Below are 20170 nucleotides of genomic sequence, written 5' to 3' on the forward strand. Positions count from 1 at the left end.
ATTGTGTGTAGACCTGTTGGCAGTGCTGGTGTTGCTGCTCCCGCTGCTGTGTTTCTGTGCACGGCTCAGCCTCCGTGAGGGCTTTGAATGCTGCAGTCGGGGCTTGGCATGGAGGGAAATGTTGAGGCGTAGCCATGTTCACACTCTCGCTCCCGGCGCTCTAAAAACTCGGCCGCCTCCAGCAGGCACTGCACGTTGATCATCCGCACCCGCTCCATGGGCACCGTGGTAGCAGCGAGGGCCTTTCCACGCTCCCTTCCCCCGCCGACAGGAGGCGCCGCGGGAGGCTACAGTCCGACACGGCCCCGGGACATGTGCGGCAGGCAGGTGGGCCAGTTTGGCCGTGGCTCCGCTGTGCGCTGTCCTCAGCGAATGCCGCCCCCACTGGCCCCGCCGCGCAGTCTGCAGCCCGCGTGCGGTTTGTTTACCTCTCCGCCCGAGCACGGGGGGGGAGGGTGGGAGCAGCACCACGACCCGCCCCCTCCCGCCCCTTCCTCTGCCTTCTCTATACAATATTATTTTAATAAAAATGGCCCTGGCTGGTTGGTTCAGTGGTAGAGCGTCGGCCTGGTGTGCAGAAGTCCCGGTTCGATTCCCGGCCAGGGCACACAGGAGAGGCGCCTATCTGCTTCTTCACCCCTCCCCCTCTCCATCCTCTCTGTCTCTCTCTTCCCCTCCCGCAGCCGAGGCTCCATTGGAGCAAAGATGGCCCGGGCGCTGGGGATGGCTCCTTGGCCTCTGCCCCAGGTGCTAGAATGGCTCTGGTCCCAGCAGAGCATCGTCCCCTGGTGGGCGTGCCAGGTGGATCCTGGTCGGGCACATGCAGGAGTCTATCTCTCCCTGTTTCCAGCTTCAGAAAAAAATACAAAAATATATATATAATTACATATCGTATAAATATCCAAACTGTATCACAATCAAATGAAACCATATTTAATTAATAGAATGAGCTTGAAGGAGTTATATCTCAAATAAAACAATTATTTCGTTTTACAAATAGCCTGGACATGTTTTCAGTTATTAACTGCAGCTATTGTCTTTGCTATAATACCACTTGATTCAGCACACTTGACCATAAAAATAACAAATTGTTTGACCTTGGGTGTGCACTGGCAAACTCTGCCTAAAAGAATGTGGGTTTCACATCACTGCTAAATGTCACACAGTTCATATTGAGTACAGTCGTGTACAAAAGTTATAAATCTTTATAATGGAATTTTTTTTAAAAATAAGCTTGGCAAATTTATTTGATCAATTATGGAAGTTAACCCTAGATTAGTCACACGCAGAAGGAATTCTTTTCCACATATTACTGTCTTCTTAAATATCTTGATTTCCAATGATCAAAGACGCTTCCGCTTCTGAGTAGCTGAGATTTTAAAGTAGCGGAGAATATTAAAATTTTAATCGTGGGCTGCATAAACTCATCCAGCCCACGGGCTGTATGCTGGCCATGCCTGGGTTAGGGTGGCTGTCCCTCAAAGTGTTTCTTCCTGTGCCTCCTAGATTACACTCTCTTCCTGCTACTCCGGTCCTCTCAGCTCTCCCCATTCTCCAGAGCCCTGGGTGAGTGGTTGTGAAAGAGGTTTTCTGTGTGGTCACTTTAAGACAAATCCTGGGTCTGAGAAATCTGTCTTTTTCGCAAACAGTATCCTGACTTGTTTCGCAGCTAAATACTGTCCTTACGCCTCTTCTAGGCTCTGGGGCCTAAGGCTCTACCCTCTCCCATAAAACCCCACCTCCATGTGAGTCCCTCTGGGCCGCTGCTCGCTCCCAGGAGCTGGGCAGCCCTCTCCGGGTTTCTGCTTTTCCTGCCAGTCACAGTGTGGCTTCTTTGGTGATCTTTGATTATAGATTCTTCTTGGTTTAGCCCAAAGTTGGTTTTTTCCAGATGATTGTTCTTAAAATTAAGTTGTAATCCACTTTGGTTCTGGGAGGTGGAAGTTGGAATGTCTGCCTACTCTCTCGCCATTTTGCCACCCCTTCAGACTCTGTTGTAGGTGCTGAGAATACAAAGAAAAATGCTGTTTTATGGACCTTATGTTCTAGTTAGATGAAGACAAATAAAAAGTAATACATTTTTAGCTAACAATGTTATATGAAGAAAAGCAAAACATTCATGGTAATATCTAACACTGATTTCTCTGTGCCAACTACTATTGCTATTGTATTAACTCATTTCATCCTCACAATTTTGATAACGCTATTGAAAAGGTCATCCTGTTATAGGTGTGGAAACAGAGGCACTGAGAGGTTAAATAATATGATGCTCACAGCTAGGAAGTAGTGGAGCCAAATATTCAAAACTAGATGGTCAGTCCCTAACTAATGCCTGCAGTTCTGGTCAGGATATCTATCATGTTGCCTATTTTGTAATGGAGGTAAAATGTGAAAGAGAAGAAAGAGCTTTTCAATGAAAAAAATTTGCAGTAGTGCAGTAGATAAAGCGTCTAACTGGGATGCAGAGGACCCAGGTTCAAAACCCCAAGGTCACTGGCTTGCACGGGGTTGCAGACTTGAGTGTGGGATCATAGACATGACCCCATGGTCTCTGGCTTGAGCCCAAAGGTCGCTGGATTGAAGCCCAAGGTGGCTGGCTTGGGGTCACTCTGCTCTGCTCTAGCCCCCCAGTCAAGGCACATATGAGAAAGCAATCAATGAACAATAAAGGAGTCACAAGGAAGAATTGAAGCTTCTCATCTCTCTCCCTTCCTGCCTGTTTGTCCCTGTCTTTCCCTCTGTCTGTCTCTGTCTCTGTCACAAAAAAAAAAAAAAAAAAAAAAAAAAAAATTAAAGGTTTTATTTATTGATTTTTAGAGAGAGAGAGAAGGGGGTGGTGGAGAAATGGGAAGCATCAACTCATTGTGGTTGCTTCTTCTATGTGCCACCTGGATACAGCATTCTGGGTCCACGCTTTATCCACTGCGCCACCACAAGTCAGGAGAGAGGGTTTTATAGATTCTGACTATTAGCACTTTGTTGCATGTTTTATAAAAATCTTGCCTCATTCGGTGTTTTTTTTTTTTAATTTTCCATTGATAGTGCAAGAGTGAAAGAACTGATGGAGGGAGAGTCAGAAAAGAGTCAATTCACTATTCTATTTATCCATTTAGTTGTATACTTATTTATCTATATTTTTTAAGATTTTAATTCATTTTAGGGAGGAGAGAGTGAGAGAATGGGGAGGAGCAGAGAGCATCAACTCCCATATGTTCAGGGCTTTAAACCAGCAACCTCAGTGTTCTAGGTCAAAGCTTTATCTACTGCTCCACCACAGGTCAGGCTAGTTGGTACTTATTGATGCTGCTAGTACGTGCCCTGACTGGGAGTCAAACCTTTGACCCTGATGTGCTGGGATGATATTTTATCCACTGAGCCACCCAGCCAGGGCCTCATTCTGTATTTTTAAATTTGGTTTATAATCGCTTTGCCACAAAATGCTTAACTTGGATGTAGTCAGGTTATCCTCTTTTTTAAAAAAAAAAAATTTATTTATTTTAGAGAAGGCGAGAGAGAAACATCAATTTGTTGTTCCACTTATTTATGAACTCATTGGTTGATTTTTTTTTATTTTATTTTATTTTTTTTTGTGGCAGAGACGGAGAGTCAGAGAGAGGGACAGATAGGGACAGACAGGAACAGAGAGAGATGAGAAGCATCAATCATCAGTTTTTTATTGCAACACCTTAGTTGTTCATTGATTGCTTTCTCATATGTGCCTTGACCGTGGGCCTTCAGCAGACCGAGTGACCCCTTGCTCGAGCCAGCGATCTTGGGTCCAAGCTGGTGAGCTTTGCTCAAACCAGATGAGCCCGCACTCAAGCTGGCGACCTCGGGTTCTCAAACCTGGGTCCTCCACATCCCAGTACGAAGCTCTATCCACTGCGCCACCGCCTGGTCAGGCCAAGAAGGTTTTCTTCTTATTCATAGGACAGCCCTGTGCAAGGTGTTCAGATGGATGGCCAGGACACTTGCCTTCATTCTGGCAGTCTGGCGCTAGTCTTCCCCATCACATGGCTGTGTCATCCTCTGGTGTCTCACCCTACACCCACATCCATTCAGCATGGGGAAGGCGGAGTGTGGAGAAGCATGCCCAAGAGGGTCTCTGGGCCAGTAAAGAGGCGTACCTATGTCCCTTCCACTCTTGTCCCACAGGCCAGAACTCAGTCACATGGCCATGTCTCACTGCCAGGGGCGGGAGCTCGCTGTGAGCTCAGGGAGAAAGGGTACAATGGATTTTGGGGGCAGCTAGCAGTCTGTCTGCCTCTCTCGTTTCTCCTGGAGCAACTGGAGCAAGTTGACACTTATCTGTGAAATGTATTCCTTTACTCATTCTATTAACCCTATCTGTAAAAGTCTTGAATACTTCTTTGAAAGGATGTGCTTATTAAGTATTTGACATCTGCATTGCTAAGGAGTTTATTGGTTTACACTTGTGGTTTGAATATGCCAGAGATTCTCTCTAGACAGAAAGTGAAGTATCTGTCCTTCCTGGGGCAAGAAAATTGAGAGGTTTTCATTGTGATCTTTCATATGAATTCTTGGGGAAGTAGGAAATGGAACTCCTGTTCTTAAAGATCCAAGAGAAATCTATAAAAGGGCTAAACTTCTGTGATTCAGTTAATCAGCTGAAAAAGTACTGGAAGTCTGAGTCAGTTTTTCTTCTCAAACAAGTATTTTCCTTTATTATCCTGGGGCCTTAGCAGCATCTCACCACCCACCAGGGATAGGAATTTTACCTCTCAATTTTTTTTTTTAATTTAGTGAGAAGAGGGGAGGCAGACAGACAGACTCCGACATGCATGCTGACTGGGATCCACCTGGCAAGCCCACTCACTAGGGGGCGATGCTCTGCCCATCTGGGGCCCTTGCTTCATTGCAGCCAGAGCCATTTTTTTAGTGCCTAAGGCGGAGGCCATGGAGCCATCCTCAGTGTCCGGGGCCAACTCGCTCCAACTGAGCCATGGCTGCAGGAGAGGAGGAGAAGAGAGAGACAGAGACAGAGAGAAGTGAGAGGGGAGGGATGGGAGTGGTGGAGAAGCAGATGGGCGCTTTTCCTGTGTGCCCTGACCTGGAATCCAACCCAGGACATCCACATGCTGGGCTAATGTTCTACCACTGGGCAAACTGGCCAGGGCCTCACCTCCCAATTTTTTTTTAACAGCTTTGTTGAAATATAATTCACATACCCTACAGTTCACCCATTTAAATTGTACAGTTCAGTGACATTTAATACAGTTCACTGACTTGTACAACCATCACCAAATAAACTTTAGGACATTTTTATCATCTCCCAAGAAACCCTATATCCCTTAGCTGACACTTTGCAACTTCTTCATCCTCTCAGCCTCTGACAACCACTAATCTATTTTGTCTCTCTTGTAGATTTGCCTGTTTTGGAATTCTTATATGAATGGAATCATATACTGTGTGTCCTTTGTGAATGGCTTCTTTCATTTAGCATGATGTTTTCAAGGTTCATCCATGGTGTAGCATGCATCAGTTCATTTGTACTGCTAAATAATATTCCATTGTATGGATATACCATATTTTCTTTATTCACCAGTTGATGGACATTTGGGAAGTGTCTACTTTCTGGTTGTTATGAATAATGCTTTTCTGAACATGGGTGTGTAGATTTCTGTGTGGACATATGTGTATTTCTCTTGGATATATATTTCTGGTTGTAGAATTGCTGAGTCACATGGTAACTGTGTTTAGCATATTGAGGAGCTGCCAGACTCTTTCCAAAGCTCTTGCACCATTTCACATTTCCATCAGGAGTGTATGATCACTCCACATTTTTGCCAACAAAGAAGGATTACCTGTTTTGATTATAGTTATCCTAATGATGTGAGGCAGTGCACCTGTCAGCTCTCATTTTTAGATTCTATTCTCCTTGAGGCTTGTGGGGAATGGAAGATAGCTCTGCCTTCGCAGTGGTTAGGCAGCTCTGCTTTTCATCACTGCATAAATTCTATCAGATACATCTAGGAGTTTGGAGGAGGGGATGGCTAATTTAGTGCCAGTTTATGTTGGTCACTGACAGTTTTATATTTGAGAGGGAAAAATAAGTCCTTGAAAAACTAGAGTTAACAAAAATACTTATACAGTGTGTCCGTAAAGTTATGCTGCACTTTTGACCAGTCACAGGAAAGCAACAAAAGACGATAGAAATGTGAAATCTGCACCAAATAAAAGGAAAACCCTCCCAGTTTCTATAGGATGATGACGTAACACCATGTATACAGTGGAGCAGCCCATGGCCATGCCAGTCGAGATGTGGACGGTACAGAGGAAAGTTCAGTGTGTTCTGTGGCTCGCTAAATTTGAATCCGTGACCAAAGTGCAATGTGAATATCAGCGCATTTATAATGACGTGCCACCACATAGGAATAACATTACTCTGTGGGATAAGCAGTTGAAGGAAACCAGCAGTTTGGTGGAGAAACCCCGTTCTGGTAGGCCATCAGTCAGTGACGAGTCTGTAGAGGCTATACGGGATAGCTACCTAAGGAGCCCTAAAAAGTCTGTGCGTGAGCCCACATCCAACTGCACTGAATAGGTATGAAACTGGGAGAGTTTTCCTTTTATTTGGTGCAGATTTCACATTTCTATCGTCTTTTGTTGCTTTCCTGTGACTGGTCAAAAGTGCACATGACTTTACGGACACACTGTAGTTTCTACATTATACCAAAATAAGATAGTATAATTTAAACAATATAGTTGGTGCATGCTATCAATTAACTACCAAAATGTAACTTAATAGAAAACTTCTTTGCCCAAGTGTCCTATGATTTGTAGGTGATAGAAACATATACTTAAGAAATTTTTGCTGAAACAGTCTATTTTTATCTTTTCTATCTCTATATCCACACCAGTTTCCATGAGCTTAATTTATCTGTTTCAGAAAAAAATGGATTCACACTCAGGATATCTATTTCTGGATTCTTCATTGGTGGAGATAATTCCATCCAGTTTGGATAGCCATCCACGCCATTCGTAACTCCTCAGCCTGCTGTCTGAATGAAAGCATGGAAATTTGGAGATATTTTAAACTGGCTGTATTGGACAGGAAAGCTGTGAGTTCCTGGGGTCCTTGTGGCTTCTAGAAAAGCCATAAACACCAGCAGTTAAAGGATTGAGGCAGGAGAGGAGTAATTCTCTGGATTGTGAAGCTAAGGCCGTCTCTCAGTTGACTTCAGTTCCTGCCATCTCCCTGACACAATGCTGAGCATATAGTAGATGCTGAATGAATATGTCTGCAATAGACTTGACCACCCAGATAGGGAGAATTGTAGCTTTCTGAGTTATTTTACCATATGACAGTCTATACTTGGGTCCAACTAAAGAGCTAGAATTATTCATGCATTTGTTCAACAAGCCTTTTGTTTGAAAAATCTACTTGTGTTGCGCCTGGAAGCATCAGAGACTTTAGGGCTAGAAATATAAATAGTTTTCTTCTATAACCCCCCCCCCCACACACACACACACACACTCACAACAAATGCATACATAAATCATGCATTCACAATTCTTTTTTTTTTAAGAGAGAGGGAAAGGGACAGCTAAGGACAGACAGGAAAGGGAAGAGAGAAGCATCAGCTCATCATTGCAGCACTCTAGTTTGTTCAGATTGTTTTTCATACATGCCTTGACCTGTGGAGGGTGGGCTCCAGCTGAGCCAGTGACCCCTTGCTCAAGCCACCAACCTTGGGCTTCAAGCCAGCGACCATGGGGTCATGTCTGTGGTCCCATGCTCAAGCTGGTGAGCCCACGCTCAAGCTGTCAACCTCAGGGTTTTGAACCTGGGACTTCAGCATCCCAAGTTGATGCTCTGTCCACTGTATCATCGCCTGGTCAGGCTCACAGTGCTTGAGTACAGCAAGTTCACTACTTTACAAGGTGCCAGCCATGGGAACATTGAAGGGGGAACATCTGAAATATTCAGACTCCCAAATCAGAGAGTTTGACATACTTAACCACAGTATATTTTGAGCTCCAGTATCTGGTTGTGATATGTTTGTTTAAGCCCAATTTTCAGTCAGATATGTATGAGAGTCCTGAGCCACCAAATGATTTTAAATATAAACATCATAACAGTACAGATTTTATTCACAAAGGAAAATAAACTACCCATTTTGGGGTGGGATTGTGTTACTATTTTTAGACCACTAAGGTGCCTTTTGGCAGGGTCTCAATCTATCTCCAAAAATGAACACTATTTTCTATTTTAGGATTTGGAATAGGGAAATGTGAAGCTATAGCTCAAGTGCTTTTCTCTTAAACAGTTTTTCTCACTATTGAACATACCTTTCATATTTTGATATTGTAGAGGAATGAATTATATTCATTTTAAATTTAAAAAGGATATGATTTGCCTAACCATGCAATGGCACAGTGGATAGAATGCCAACCTGGAATGCTGAGGACCCAGGTTCGAAATCCTGAGATCTCCAGCTTGAGCATGGGATCATAGACATGGCCTCATGGTCGCTGGCTTGAACCCAAGATCGCTGTCTTGAGCCAGGGCCACTGGCTTGGCTGGAGCACCCTGGACAAGGCATGTATGGCAAACAATCAGGGAACAACTAAAGTGCCACAACAAGAAGTTGATGCTTCTCATCTCTCTCCCTTCCTGTCTGTACCCCCCCCCCTTTCTTTCTCTCTTGCTCTCTCACTAAGAAAAACTTTTTTAAGGGTATGATTTTAATACATGAATAACTGGCAGAAAGTCCCTTTATGGCCTAGATATTGCGTGATGAGGCTAACACTTTGGTAGGATATCCCAAGTTACGAAGTGGTAATAACAACACTATAATTCTGTTGCATTAGTCATCAAAGGTTTATCTCCCACCTACACTAATGCATGGTGGCAGGGGCCTCTGCTCCTTAAAGGGACTCAGGGCATATGCCAGAACAGGCGCCATCACCTCCTGATGCCATCATCTTGGCAAGGCTCTGCAGGACTTGGCTGGAAGGGGAATTCATCAGAGAGAAAAGTCTAATGGCTCTCCAGGCTTTTACATGGCAGAATCACCTGTTAAATCTACTCATCTTTCATTGGCTAAGCCAATTGCCAACTTGTGCATTTCAAGGGGTGGGAAGTATATGCGACATACTCTCAACTGCTGGTAGGAAAGGGAATTCAGGAATCCTGGCAAGCAAGAATCATGTGTACCACACATCTGGGTAGGAAAACCCAGTTCTCCTCCTACTCTCTTTTACTCTCATGATATTGTCACACACACACAGCACCTCTGACACCAGATGTGAGGGGGCTGTTCCTACACCAGCTGGGTGTCCTACAGCTCAATTCAATTCTCGCACTATTTATGGCGAGACAGCTTCTGATCCCACAGGCTGAGGGCTCAGTCCTGCATGACTGCCTCCTCCCTACTTCAAAAACCAGTTACAAGTTCAGGTTGTCACTTGTGCTTCTGACTGACCAGCTCCTCGTGGGAACTAGATTCTATCTTTCATTGGGAGGAGTCTTAAAAATTTTTAGATGAACCACAGTTCATCTTCTGGCCAAAAGTTATTTACGTTCGTCCACATGCAGAATACAGTTACCCTCCCTGAGACCTCCAAAATCATAATTGTGTTTTTAGCTTATATGCTAGGCTCAGGCTCGAAGTCCAGGGTCTCGTCATCTAAACCAGGCTAGGTGTGGATGAGGCCCCCGCAGTCAATCAGAATTTCTGTGAACTGAGCAGATTTATGTGTTTGCTCTCCATACACCTGTTGTGATATGGTGGACAGAAGTAGGAGAGCCACTGTAGACATTTCCATTCAAGAAGGGGAAAATAGCACACCCCAGGCTGGTCCATAGCAGTTTTGAAGTCTGTTTAGTAATGTGTTGCCAGTTCTTATTCGAGTTCCGCCTTATTCTTTAGGATGTTCTCCGCAGCTGTTCTCTGCAGCTCTGGTCTTGTCCTTTGGGCTCTTGGTCATGCGCTTTAAGAGATCCCTCCAGTCTGGGCGGTTGGCTCAGTAGATAGTGTCAGCCAGGCATATGGATGTCCTAGGTTTGATTGCTGGTCAGGGCACACAAGAGAATCAGCCATTTGCTTCTCTTTCCCTTCCCTCTCCTCCGTCTCTCCTTCTTCTCCTGCAGCAATAGTTTCAAGCATGGACCCCGGGCACTGGGGATAGCTTGGTTGACCTGAGTATGTCATCTTCAGGTGTTAAAAATAGCTCAGTTGATTTGAGCATGGCTCTAGACTGGGGTTGCCTGCAGGATGGATCTTGGTAGGGGCACATGCAGGATTCTAACTATCCCCTCCTCTAACTTAAAGAAAAAGAGATCCTTCCAAAAGAAAACTAACTTTGCATCTGAGTGAGGTACGTTTTTTTTCTGTCTCCTTCCTGCCCGAAAAGGCTTGAGGATCCAAAGGCCTCTTTTCATTCTGTTCTGCCCTGGCTCTTTCAAGACAAAGTAATTCATTAAAAAATGTCATGGGCTTCCTGAGTTTCAATTTTTAATCCACTCCGTTAGGCAAAAGTTACCCACAAATCTCTTACAGATAAGCTTTTCTCTTTGTTGGGATCCTGGTGAGGCTTTTGTGTAACAAAAATTCTTGGAAGCTGTCTTGTTTAGAGAGGATGGACAAGGCAAATCCTTCAGAAACTTATAAGGCCTTATGTCTAGAAAGGCCAAGGAGGTAGCATGGTAGATCTTTCCAAGGCCCTAATGAAGGATCCTTTTTTTTTAAAAAAATTATTTTTTCTTTTCTGAAATGAGAAGTGGGGAGGCAGAGAGACAGACTCCCACATGTGCCCTGACTGGGATCCGCCCAGCATGCCCACTAGGGGGTGATGCTCTGCCCATCTGAGACATTGCTCCATTGCAACTGGAGCCATTCTAGATCCTTAGGTGGAGTCCATGAAGCCATCCTCAGCACCCGGGCTAACTTTGCTCCAGTGGAGCTTCGGCTGTGAGAGGGGAAGAGAGCGATAGAGAGGAAGGAGAGGGGGAAGGATGAAGCAGATGAGCGCCTCTCTCATATGCGCTGGCCAGGAATCGAACCTGGGACTTCTACATGCCAGGCCGACCTAATGATGGGTCTTACAGGCCACCCTGATTTGACTTTTTGTACTGAGGCCATTTTTTTAAAATTTACTTTAAATTTAATATATTTTTTTAGATTTTATTTATTCATTTTAGAGAGGAAAGGAGAGGGTCACGGAGGGAGCAGGAAACATCAACCCCCGTATGTGCCTTGACCAGACAAGCCCAGGGTTTTGAACCAGCGACCTTAGCATTCCAGGTCAAAAAATTAAAATTTATTTATTTTTATTCAGTGAGAGGAAGGGAGGCAGAGACAGACTCCTGCATGCTCCCTGACCAGGATCCACATGGCAAGCCCGCTAGGCAGCATGTTCTTTGCATTTGGGGCATTGCTCTGTTGCTCAGTAACTGAGCTCCTCTTAGTGCCTGAGGCAGAGGCCATGGAGCCATCCTTAGTGCTGGGGCCAACTTGTTCCAGTTAAGCCATGGCTGCATGGAGAGGGGGGTGAGGTGAGAGGCAAGAGGAGGAGGGGTGGAGAAGCAAATGAGTGCTTCTCCTGTGTGCTCTGACTGGGAGTCAAACCTGGGACATCCACACGCCAGACCAATGCTCTACCACTGAGCCTAAATTTTTTATTTTAAAACTACCCTTGGAGCCTTGGCTGGACATCTCGGTTGGTTGGAGCATTGTCCCAAATCACAGAGGTTGCAGGTTTGACCACTGGTCAGGGCACATACAGGAACAGCTGGATGTTCCTGTCACTCTGTCTATCTCTCCCTGCCTCTCTCTGAAGAGAAAAAAATTGCAGTTGGCATACAGCATTATAATAGTTTCAGGTATGCCACATAGTGACTAGATTTTATGTACCTACTGAAGTGGTTCCCTATGTAAGTCTAGTACCCATCAGATATCATACATAGTTGTTAAAAAGTTATTTGACTATATTCCCTATGCTGTACTTTAGATCCCCATGACTTCTGTAACAACCAATTTGCACTTCTTATTTCCTTCCCCTTTCTCACCCATCTCTAAACCCCCTCCCATCTGGCATCCATCAATTTGTTCTCTATATTTATGAGTTTGTTTCTGTTTTTTTTGTTTATTTTATATTTTATATTCCACAGATAAGTGAAATTATATGATATGTGTCTTTATTTTTTTATTTAGAAATTAAATTTAGCATGACCAGGTGGTGGCACAGTGGGTAGAGTGTTGGCCTGGGATGCTGAGGACCCAAGTTCGAAACCCCAAGGTTGCTGGCTTGAGAGCAGGCTTACTAGCTTGAGCTGTGGGGTCACTGTCTTGAGTGTGGGATCATAGACATGACCCCATGGTCTTTGGTTTGAGCCCAAGGTCACTGGCTTGAACAAGGGGGACACTGGCTCAGCTGGAGTCCCTGGTCAAGGCACATATGAGAAGCAATCAGTGGACAACTAAGGAGCTACAACTATGAGTTGATGCTTCTCATCTCTCTCTCTTCCTGTCCCTCTATCCCTGTCAGTCTCTCTCTTTATCTCTCCTCTTAAAAAAAAAAAGACGGCGATTAATAAGAGTACGTAGGTTTCAGGTGAACATCTCTATAGCATTTGAACTGTTGTGTTGTGTGCCTATCATTCAAGATCAAATCAGTTTTTGTCACCATATTATATGTATCCTTCCTTTGCTTTCAGGAGTTGCTGGGCATGAGGAAAAGTTTTGTTTTGTTTTTTAATCTAGAAAGTACTGAATGGGTTTATATATTACTTAAATTTCATGCAAAAACTAGGTAGCTCATTCTTTACTCTCTCCTCTCTCGTTTTATTACAGACAGCTAGGAAACGCCAGAGAGATTTGAGCCCTCTGCCCAGAAATCTTTTTAGTTAGATGATCAAGTTCATTAGGAACATTTTCTACTTTTCACATTTTTGCTGGCAACAGTTTTATAAATGCTCCCCTACTGTATAACAAAGGTCTTTTTTTCTCAGTCTTTATTTGAGAATTAAGAAATCATTGAAATAATCATTCAATTAAATATTTAAAAAAAATTTTTGAGCCCTCACCAACAGCCTCCTCGAGGCCCTCACGCTCGGTGTCTCCTCAGAGTTCTTACACCTGATCTTGATGCCAGTGCCTTGCATTTTAGGTTTTTGTGAGAGCAGCTCTCCATTTTTAGGTTCCAACTTTCTGTACTGGTTTTTATTACCAATCTGGTGACTTAAAACAATTATTTTATCATGCGTACAGATTCTCTGGGTAAGGAAATTGGTAAAGGCAATTTCTCACTTGGGGCCTGTTGGGGAAACAGGTGTGTTAGTCTTGCGCGCTTGCACTTTGCGTGATTAGTTCATGAGCATGTGTCAGACGTGCTTGCCCGTAAGGGTACGGATGCTTTCCTTTGATGTGGGTTACTTGCCCACCACTGTGAGGGACTGTTTTGCTGTTCATTCTCCTGCTGCAATGAGAAATGGTTTTCCCTGCCTGTTTTCTCGTCTGCCATTGCAAGAATCTACTAACAGGAATGACCCTACCCTATCTGGCTCCACAGTTCCTCTACCATCTACCCAAATCCAGTGTGAACATGCCTGGCCTCGGCCTCCGGCAGGTGCTCTCAGACACTGCTTTGGAGAGTCTTTTTCTGATTGACCAAGCTGACTGTCCAAGAATGCTCCCTCCCACGGTTGCTAGTTGGCACCAGCTGCTGCCTGGAAGTTCAGCAGCACTATTAGCCTGGTGGTTGGGGCAGTCAGACCTCTTATGTGACTCCTGGATGCCCCAAGGGTGAACATACCAAAGGAACCTGGTAGAAACTGTGTTTGTGACTTAGCCTTGGAAGTCACATAGTGCATTTCTTCTGTGTTAAGAGCAAAATGACAAGCCTGCTGGGATTCAAGGGGAGGGGAAGAGACCTAAGCTCTTGTTGGAAGAGTATCAAAGAAATTTTGGACATGTTTTGAAACTGCTTGTACCTGGAGCCATGTCTGGCAAAAAGAGAGCCTTACTGTGTAATGACATCCAAGAAGTAGTCATGGTCACCTGTCTTATTATATCTGCTTGTTAGTCTTTGGGCAATACAGTGTTAATTAACCCCATTAATAATGAGTTATGTTATAATGTGACTGTTTATAAAGTATTTTTGAAAAATAAGGACAAGAGCCTGACCAGGCATGGCGCAGTAGATAAAGCATCAGACTGGGACGCAGAGGTCCTAGGTTCAGTGAAAACCCTGAGGTCACCAGCTTGAGCATGGGCTCATCTGGTTTGAGCACAGCTCACCAGCTTGAACCCAAGGTCTCTGGCTTGAGCAAGGGGTCACTCAGTCTGCTGTAGTCCCCCGGTCAAGGCACTTACAAGAAAGCAATCAATGAGAAACTAAGGTGCCGCAACGAAGAACTGATGCTTCTCATCTCTCTCCCTTCCTGTCTGTCTCCCTATCTGTCCCTTTCTCTGTCTCTCTCTCTCTCCGTCACAAAAAAAAGAAAAAGAAAAATAAGGATGAGATATTTCACATTATATACCTTTTATTCCAACTGAATTAGGAAGCTAAATATTTTTTTCCCAAAGCCATAGAGAAAGGAAAGTGTAGAATGATGTTTATGTAATTTTGGAATAGGAAGGACTTTTCTAAGCAAGATTTTTTTTTTGTATTTTTAAATTAATTTTAATGGGGTAACATGGATAAATCAGGGTACATATGTTCAGAGAAAACATCTCTAGGTTATTCTGACATTTGATTATGCTGCATTCCCATCACCCAAAGTCCAGTTGTCTTCCGTCACCTTCTAACTGGTTTTCTTTGTGCCCTTCCCCTCCCCCAACATCCCCTCCCCTACACCTCCCCCCCCCCCCGTAACCCCCACACTCTTGTCCATGTCTCTGAGTCTCATTTTTATGTCCCACCTATGTATGGAATCATATAGTTCTTAGTTTTTTCTGATTTACTTATTTCGCTCAGTATAATGTTATCAAGGTCCACCCATGTTGTTGTAAATGATCCGATGTCACCATTTCTTATGGCTGAGTAGTATTCCATAGTATATATGTACCAAAGCTTTGTAATCCATTCGTCCACTTACACACACTTGGGCTGTTTCCAGATCTTCGCTATTGTGAACAATGCTGCCATAAACATGGGAGTGCATTTCTTTTTTTCAAACAGTGCTATGGTGTTCTTGGGGTATATTCCTAAAAGTGGTATAGCTGGGTCAAAAGGCAGTTCGATTTTTAATATTTTGAGGAATCCCCATACTGTTTTCCACAGTGGCTGCACCAGTCTGCATTCCCACCAGCAGTGCAGGAGGGTTCCCTTTTCTCCACATCCTCGCCAGCACTTATTCTGTGTTGTTTTGTTGGTGAGCGCCATTCTGACTGGTGTGAGGTGATATCTCATTGTGGTTTTAATTTGCATTTCTCTAATGATTAGTGATGTTGAGCATTTCTTCATATGCATATTGGCCATCTGTATGTCCTCTTTGGAGAAATGTCTATTCATTTCTTTCGCCCATTTTTTGATTGGATTGTTTGTCCTCCTGGTATTGTTTTACAAGTTCTTTATACATTTTGGTTATTAACCCCTTATCAGACGTATTGTCCAATATATTCTCCCATTGTGTAGTTTGTCTTTTTATTCTGTTCTTATTGTCTTTAGCTGCGCAAAAGCTTTTTAGTTTGATATAGTTCCATTTGTTTATCCTGTCTTTTATTTTACTTGCCCATGGAGATAAATCGTCAAATAATATATTGCTGCAAGAGATGTCAGAGAGCTTACTGCCTATGTTTTCTTCTAAGATGCTTATGGTTTTACGGCTTACATTTAAGTCTTTTATCCATTTTGAGTTTATTTTTGTGAATGGTGTAAGTTGGTGGTCTAATTTCATTTTTTTGCAGGTAGCTGTCCAATTTTCCCAACACCATTTGTTGAAGAGGCTTTCTTTACTCCAATGTATGCTCTTACCTCCTTTGTCAAATATCAGTTGTCCATAAAGCTGTGGGTTTATTTCTGGGTTCTCTGTTCTGTTCCATTGATCTATATGCCTGTTCTTATGCCAGTACCAGACTGTTTTGAGTACAGTGGCCTTGTAGTATAACTTGATATCAGGAAGTGTGATACCTCCCACTTTATTCTTTTTTAAGATGGCTGAGGCTATTCGTGTTCTATTTTGGTTCCATATAAATTTTTGGAATATGTGTTATATATCTTTGAAGTATGTCAATTGGTATTTTAATTGGTATTGCATTGAATTTATAAATTGCTTTGGGTAATATAGACATTTTAATGATGTTTATTCTTCCTAACCATGAGCACGGTATATGCTTCCACTTGTTTGTATCTTCCCTGATTTCTTTTATCAATGTTTTATACTTTTGCAAGTACAAGTCTTTAATCTCCCTGGTTAAATTTATTCCTAGGTACTTAAGTTTTTTGGTTGCAATGGTGAAGGGGATTGTTTCCTTAATTTCTCTTTCAGACAGTTCATTGTTAGTTATAAAAATGCCTTTGATTTAAAAGCCAAGAAACCACAAGAGAAAATATTTTAATATCTGTACAGGAAAAGATACCATAAGTAAAGACGAAAGCCAAAAAATAAACTGGTGAAAGTGTTTGTAATATAATAGTAGACAACAAATTAGGCATGTTGTATAGGAGAAAGTAGTATCTCATAGGGCTGTTGCAAAGATTAAATGAGCTTAAAGTGCCCAAAGTAAAAAAACCTAATAAATGATAGGTTCTATCTGTGCTTTTAATAAAAAACACCTAAAAATCAATTTTTTAAAAGACAGCTAACAGAAAAAAGATATGAATGAGTAATTCATGGGAAAAATATACATGGTCAATAAATGTATAGCCTCACTCTAGATTATATATAAAGAAATTTAAATTTATAAGAGTTTTTTCCACCTATAAGACTGTGGATGGAGGTGTCAAAAGAATTGTAATAATACTTTAGTGCTGGCAAACAAGTAGGGAAATTGACATTCCTATTTACTATTTTCTGTTCCTTTATAGGGAAGGTGTTTTTTAACCCCCTCTGGTTCCCCTCTGACTTATTTCAGGATTTTCTTTATCTTTGATTTTTTTTGTAGTCTCAAATTATATGCCTAGATGTAGATGTTTGGGTTTTTTTCTTGGCATTTATACTGTTTGATGTTCTCTGAGCTTTCTGGATCCATGGTTTGGTTTTTAACATTAATTTTGGGAAATTCTCAGTTATTACTGCTACAAATATTTCTTCTGTCCCTTCTCTCTTCTCCTTTAGGTATTCCCATTATGTACCATATTTCCCCATGTATGAGACAGTCCCATGTATAAGACACACCTTAATTTTGGGGCCTGAAATTTGAAAAAAAGTATATCACATAAAATTATTGAACTCAAGTTTTATTCATCATAAAATTCATACAACTCCTCATCACTGTCAAAACTCCCATCCATTAGCTCAGCGGTAGTCAGCCTACTCCCTACTGCCCACTAGTGGGTGTTCCAGCTTTCATGGTGGGCGGTAGCGGAACAACCAAAGTATAAATAAAAAGATAGATTTAATTATAGTAAGTTGTTTTATAAAGATTTATTCAGCCAAACTTAGCAAAAATCCGACCTAAAGTACTTGGTAAGTGATTATTATTATATGCTTTAACTTGCTGTAACTCTGCTTTATAAATTTTATAAAGTAAAGTTACTTCCCTATTTTATAAATCACCATTACTATGGAACCGGTGGGCAGTTAGAAAATATTTTACTACTAACAGAGATAAAAAAAAAAGTGGGTGGTAGGTATAAAAAGATTGACTACCCCTGCATTAGCTTGTCCTCATCTGTGTCTGATGACAAATCACTATCTTCATATTTTGCCTCATCCTCAGTTCTATTTATGGCATTTGAAATACCACACTTCTTAAATGACTTGACAACTATCTCAATCTCAATATTATCCCAGGATCTTTTCACCCAGGTACAAACTTCTCCTATAGTTGATTTCTTCACTCTTCCTGTTGGTGTCAAATTGTCCCCAGAAGACTTCATCCATTGGTTCCATTTGTCTCTCATGGCAGCTTTGAAGGGTTTGTTAATGCTGACATCAAATGGTTGGAGCTGGGATGTCAAGCCTCCAGGTATGATGGCAAGTTTTGTTTTTTGCTCTGCAGCAATCTTTTTTGTGTTTTTTGTTATGTGTGCCCTGAACTGACCAAGCACCAATAGGACAGGTTTGCGTAAGAGCCCACCTGGTCTCCTTCTCCAAATTTTCTCAAACCAGATCTTCATCCCATCCTGATCCATCCAACCCTTGTCATGAACGTGGACAATCACTCCTTGAGGAAAGTCTTCTTTTGACATTGTTTTGTATTTGAAAACCAGCATAGGAGGCAGCTTGGTTCTGTCGGCACAACAAGCTAGAACAACTATATAATGGCTCTTTTTATGTTCACTCTTTAGACCCCAAATTTTTTGAAAAGGGATGCATCTTATACATGGGCTGGAGTTGGATATTTCCTTTCCCCAATTCAGTTAGGCTCTGATAACACTGGGGAACAAAATTTTTGTTGCATCCACAAAAAAATACTTGTCCTTACCTAATTTGAGTGTGCTGATCCCAAATCTGACATTAGTTTTTCTCTATAAGCTACAGTTTTTTTGCAATTCAAGATTTTAGGTTTTCATCTTACTGTAAAATTTTCAACATTTAGTTTAACATAATGAAGTAGAATGTCTTCTTGGGCATCATCTTTGTGAAAATATAATTTATATAATGCAGTTAATACACTAATACACTAAAAGATATGATTGCATCAGAATTTGTCTACAATTTAAAAACAGAACATATTAAAACTTATTTTAATCATAAAATTTGCATAAAACATTTAAATTCTATTCAGGCAAAATTTTGTGTTTGTAGCTCTTGCGTTTGTGTACTTGTTGATGACAATCTCGTTTGATGCTCCAGCAGTAGTCTGCTCATCACTAACAGCTCCAAGATTTTTGGGAAACTTATCAAGGTGACTATTCAGGAAGTGAATTTTAATGCTCATGTTCCATCCAATGTCGCGGAAAGCCAACAGCATTTTTTGATCCAGAAGTTCATAGTTTTCTGCTTTTTTGTTGCCAAGGAAGTTCTTTGTAACTTCCACAAAAGACTGCCATGCTGCTTTTTCCTCCTTAATTCATCTTCCTGGCAAATTCTTCGTCATGTATGAGGCTTCAAATTTGAGGTCCATCAAATACACCTGCTTTTATCTCCTCAAAAGACAAGGCAGGAAAAGCAGAAATAATATGTTGAAAGCATTCACTTTCTCTATTCAAAGCCTGACAAACTGCTTCATTAAGCCAAGTTTGATGTGAAGTGGGGGATAAATGATCCTGTCTTGATTAACTACAGTTTCATTCACAATATTTTGCATCCCTACTTCCAGAGCTTCACGTTTCGGCCACTCCTTCTGTGTCCAGTGTTTCTCCTGAGCTTGGCTGTCCCACAAACACAGAAAGCAAGGATAATTCGTGAAACCTCTCTGTTGTCCTAGCAGGAAATTTACCAGTTTAAGATTCACACAAATGATCCAGTTATGCTCCTCATACTTCAGAAAGTCAAGGACAATTTTTATGTCATTCTTACTAAGTCATTCAATTCAGGTTGGCTAAACTGCTGAGGAGGTTAGTGACTGCTTGGCATCAGAAGAAGACCCTTCAGATTCTATTTCCTCATGCATCTTATCAAAATACACTTGATCACCATGTTCACTTTCTTCATCCTTAGAAGAAATAAAACCATTGAAAACTGGAACCGGGAGCGTCTCAGAGTGTGGGATAGGTCATATTGCTGAAGGAATATTAGGATATGCGATCATATGCCGTTTTTCTTACTGAAGCCCTTTGTATGGATCAGACAGAAATAACAGTCACTGCTGTGGTCCTTAGGTTCACGCCAAACCATAGGAATACCAAAAGGCATTCCTTTACGTTTTCCTTTTGTCCAGTCACGAAGCATTTCCTCACAATTATGACACACAATATGAGGAGCCCAATTCTTGTCTTGATCACCAAGGGGAACTTGAAAATAGGCAATATATACACGTATCACAAATGATGAAATATTGCGCCTTTGACGTTGAAGTGTGTAACAGCCACATATATAACAGGAGGTGTCAGGACTATTCTTAAATTTATGCCTACTCAAAGAAGCCATGATTCA

The 20170-nt window shown here is 42.1% G+C and overlaps 1 protein-coding gene across 4 annotated transcripts in view; it reads left to right on the forward strand.

Moving 5' to 3' along the window:
• Positions 1 to 20170, forward strand: part of NMT2 (N-myristoyltransferase 2) — a 93122-nt gene that overhangs the window by 31755 nt on the left and 41197 nt on the right. Inside the window, exons 2-4 of one of the 4 annotated variants that reach the window (XM_066279308.1) lie at positions 10532 to 10567; positions 11263 to 11270; positions 15848 to 15853. The exons of 2 other annotated variants lie outside the window; for them this stretch is intronic. In XM_066279308.1, the coding sequence (XP_066135405.1) occupies positions 10532 to 10567; positions 11263 to 11270; positions 15848 to 15853 (50 nt within the window). Of the gene's footprint in view, positions 1 to 10531; positions 10568 to 11262; positions 11271 to 15847; positions 15854 to 17952; positions 18099 to 20170 lie in introns of those variants that run through there. One more of the 4 variants, XM_066279306.1, reaches the window with a different exon arrangement.

Source organism: Saccopteryx bilineata, chromosome 5 (genome assembly GCF_036850765.1).
Source record: "Saccopteryx bilineata isolate mSacBil1 chromosome 5, mSacBil1_pri_phased_curated, whole genome shotgun sequence".
NCBI classification, from domain to species: Eukaryota; Metazoa; Chordata; class Mammalia; order Chiroptera; family Emballonuridae; genus Saccopteryx; species Saccopteryx bilineata.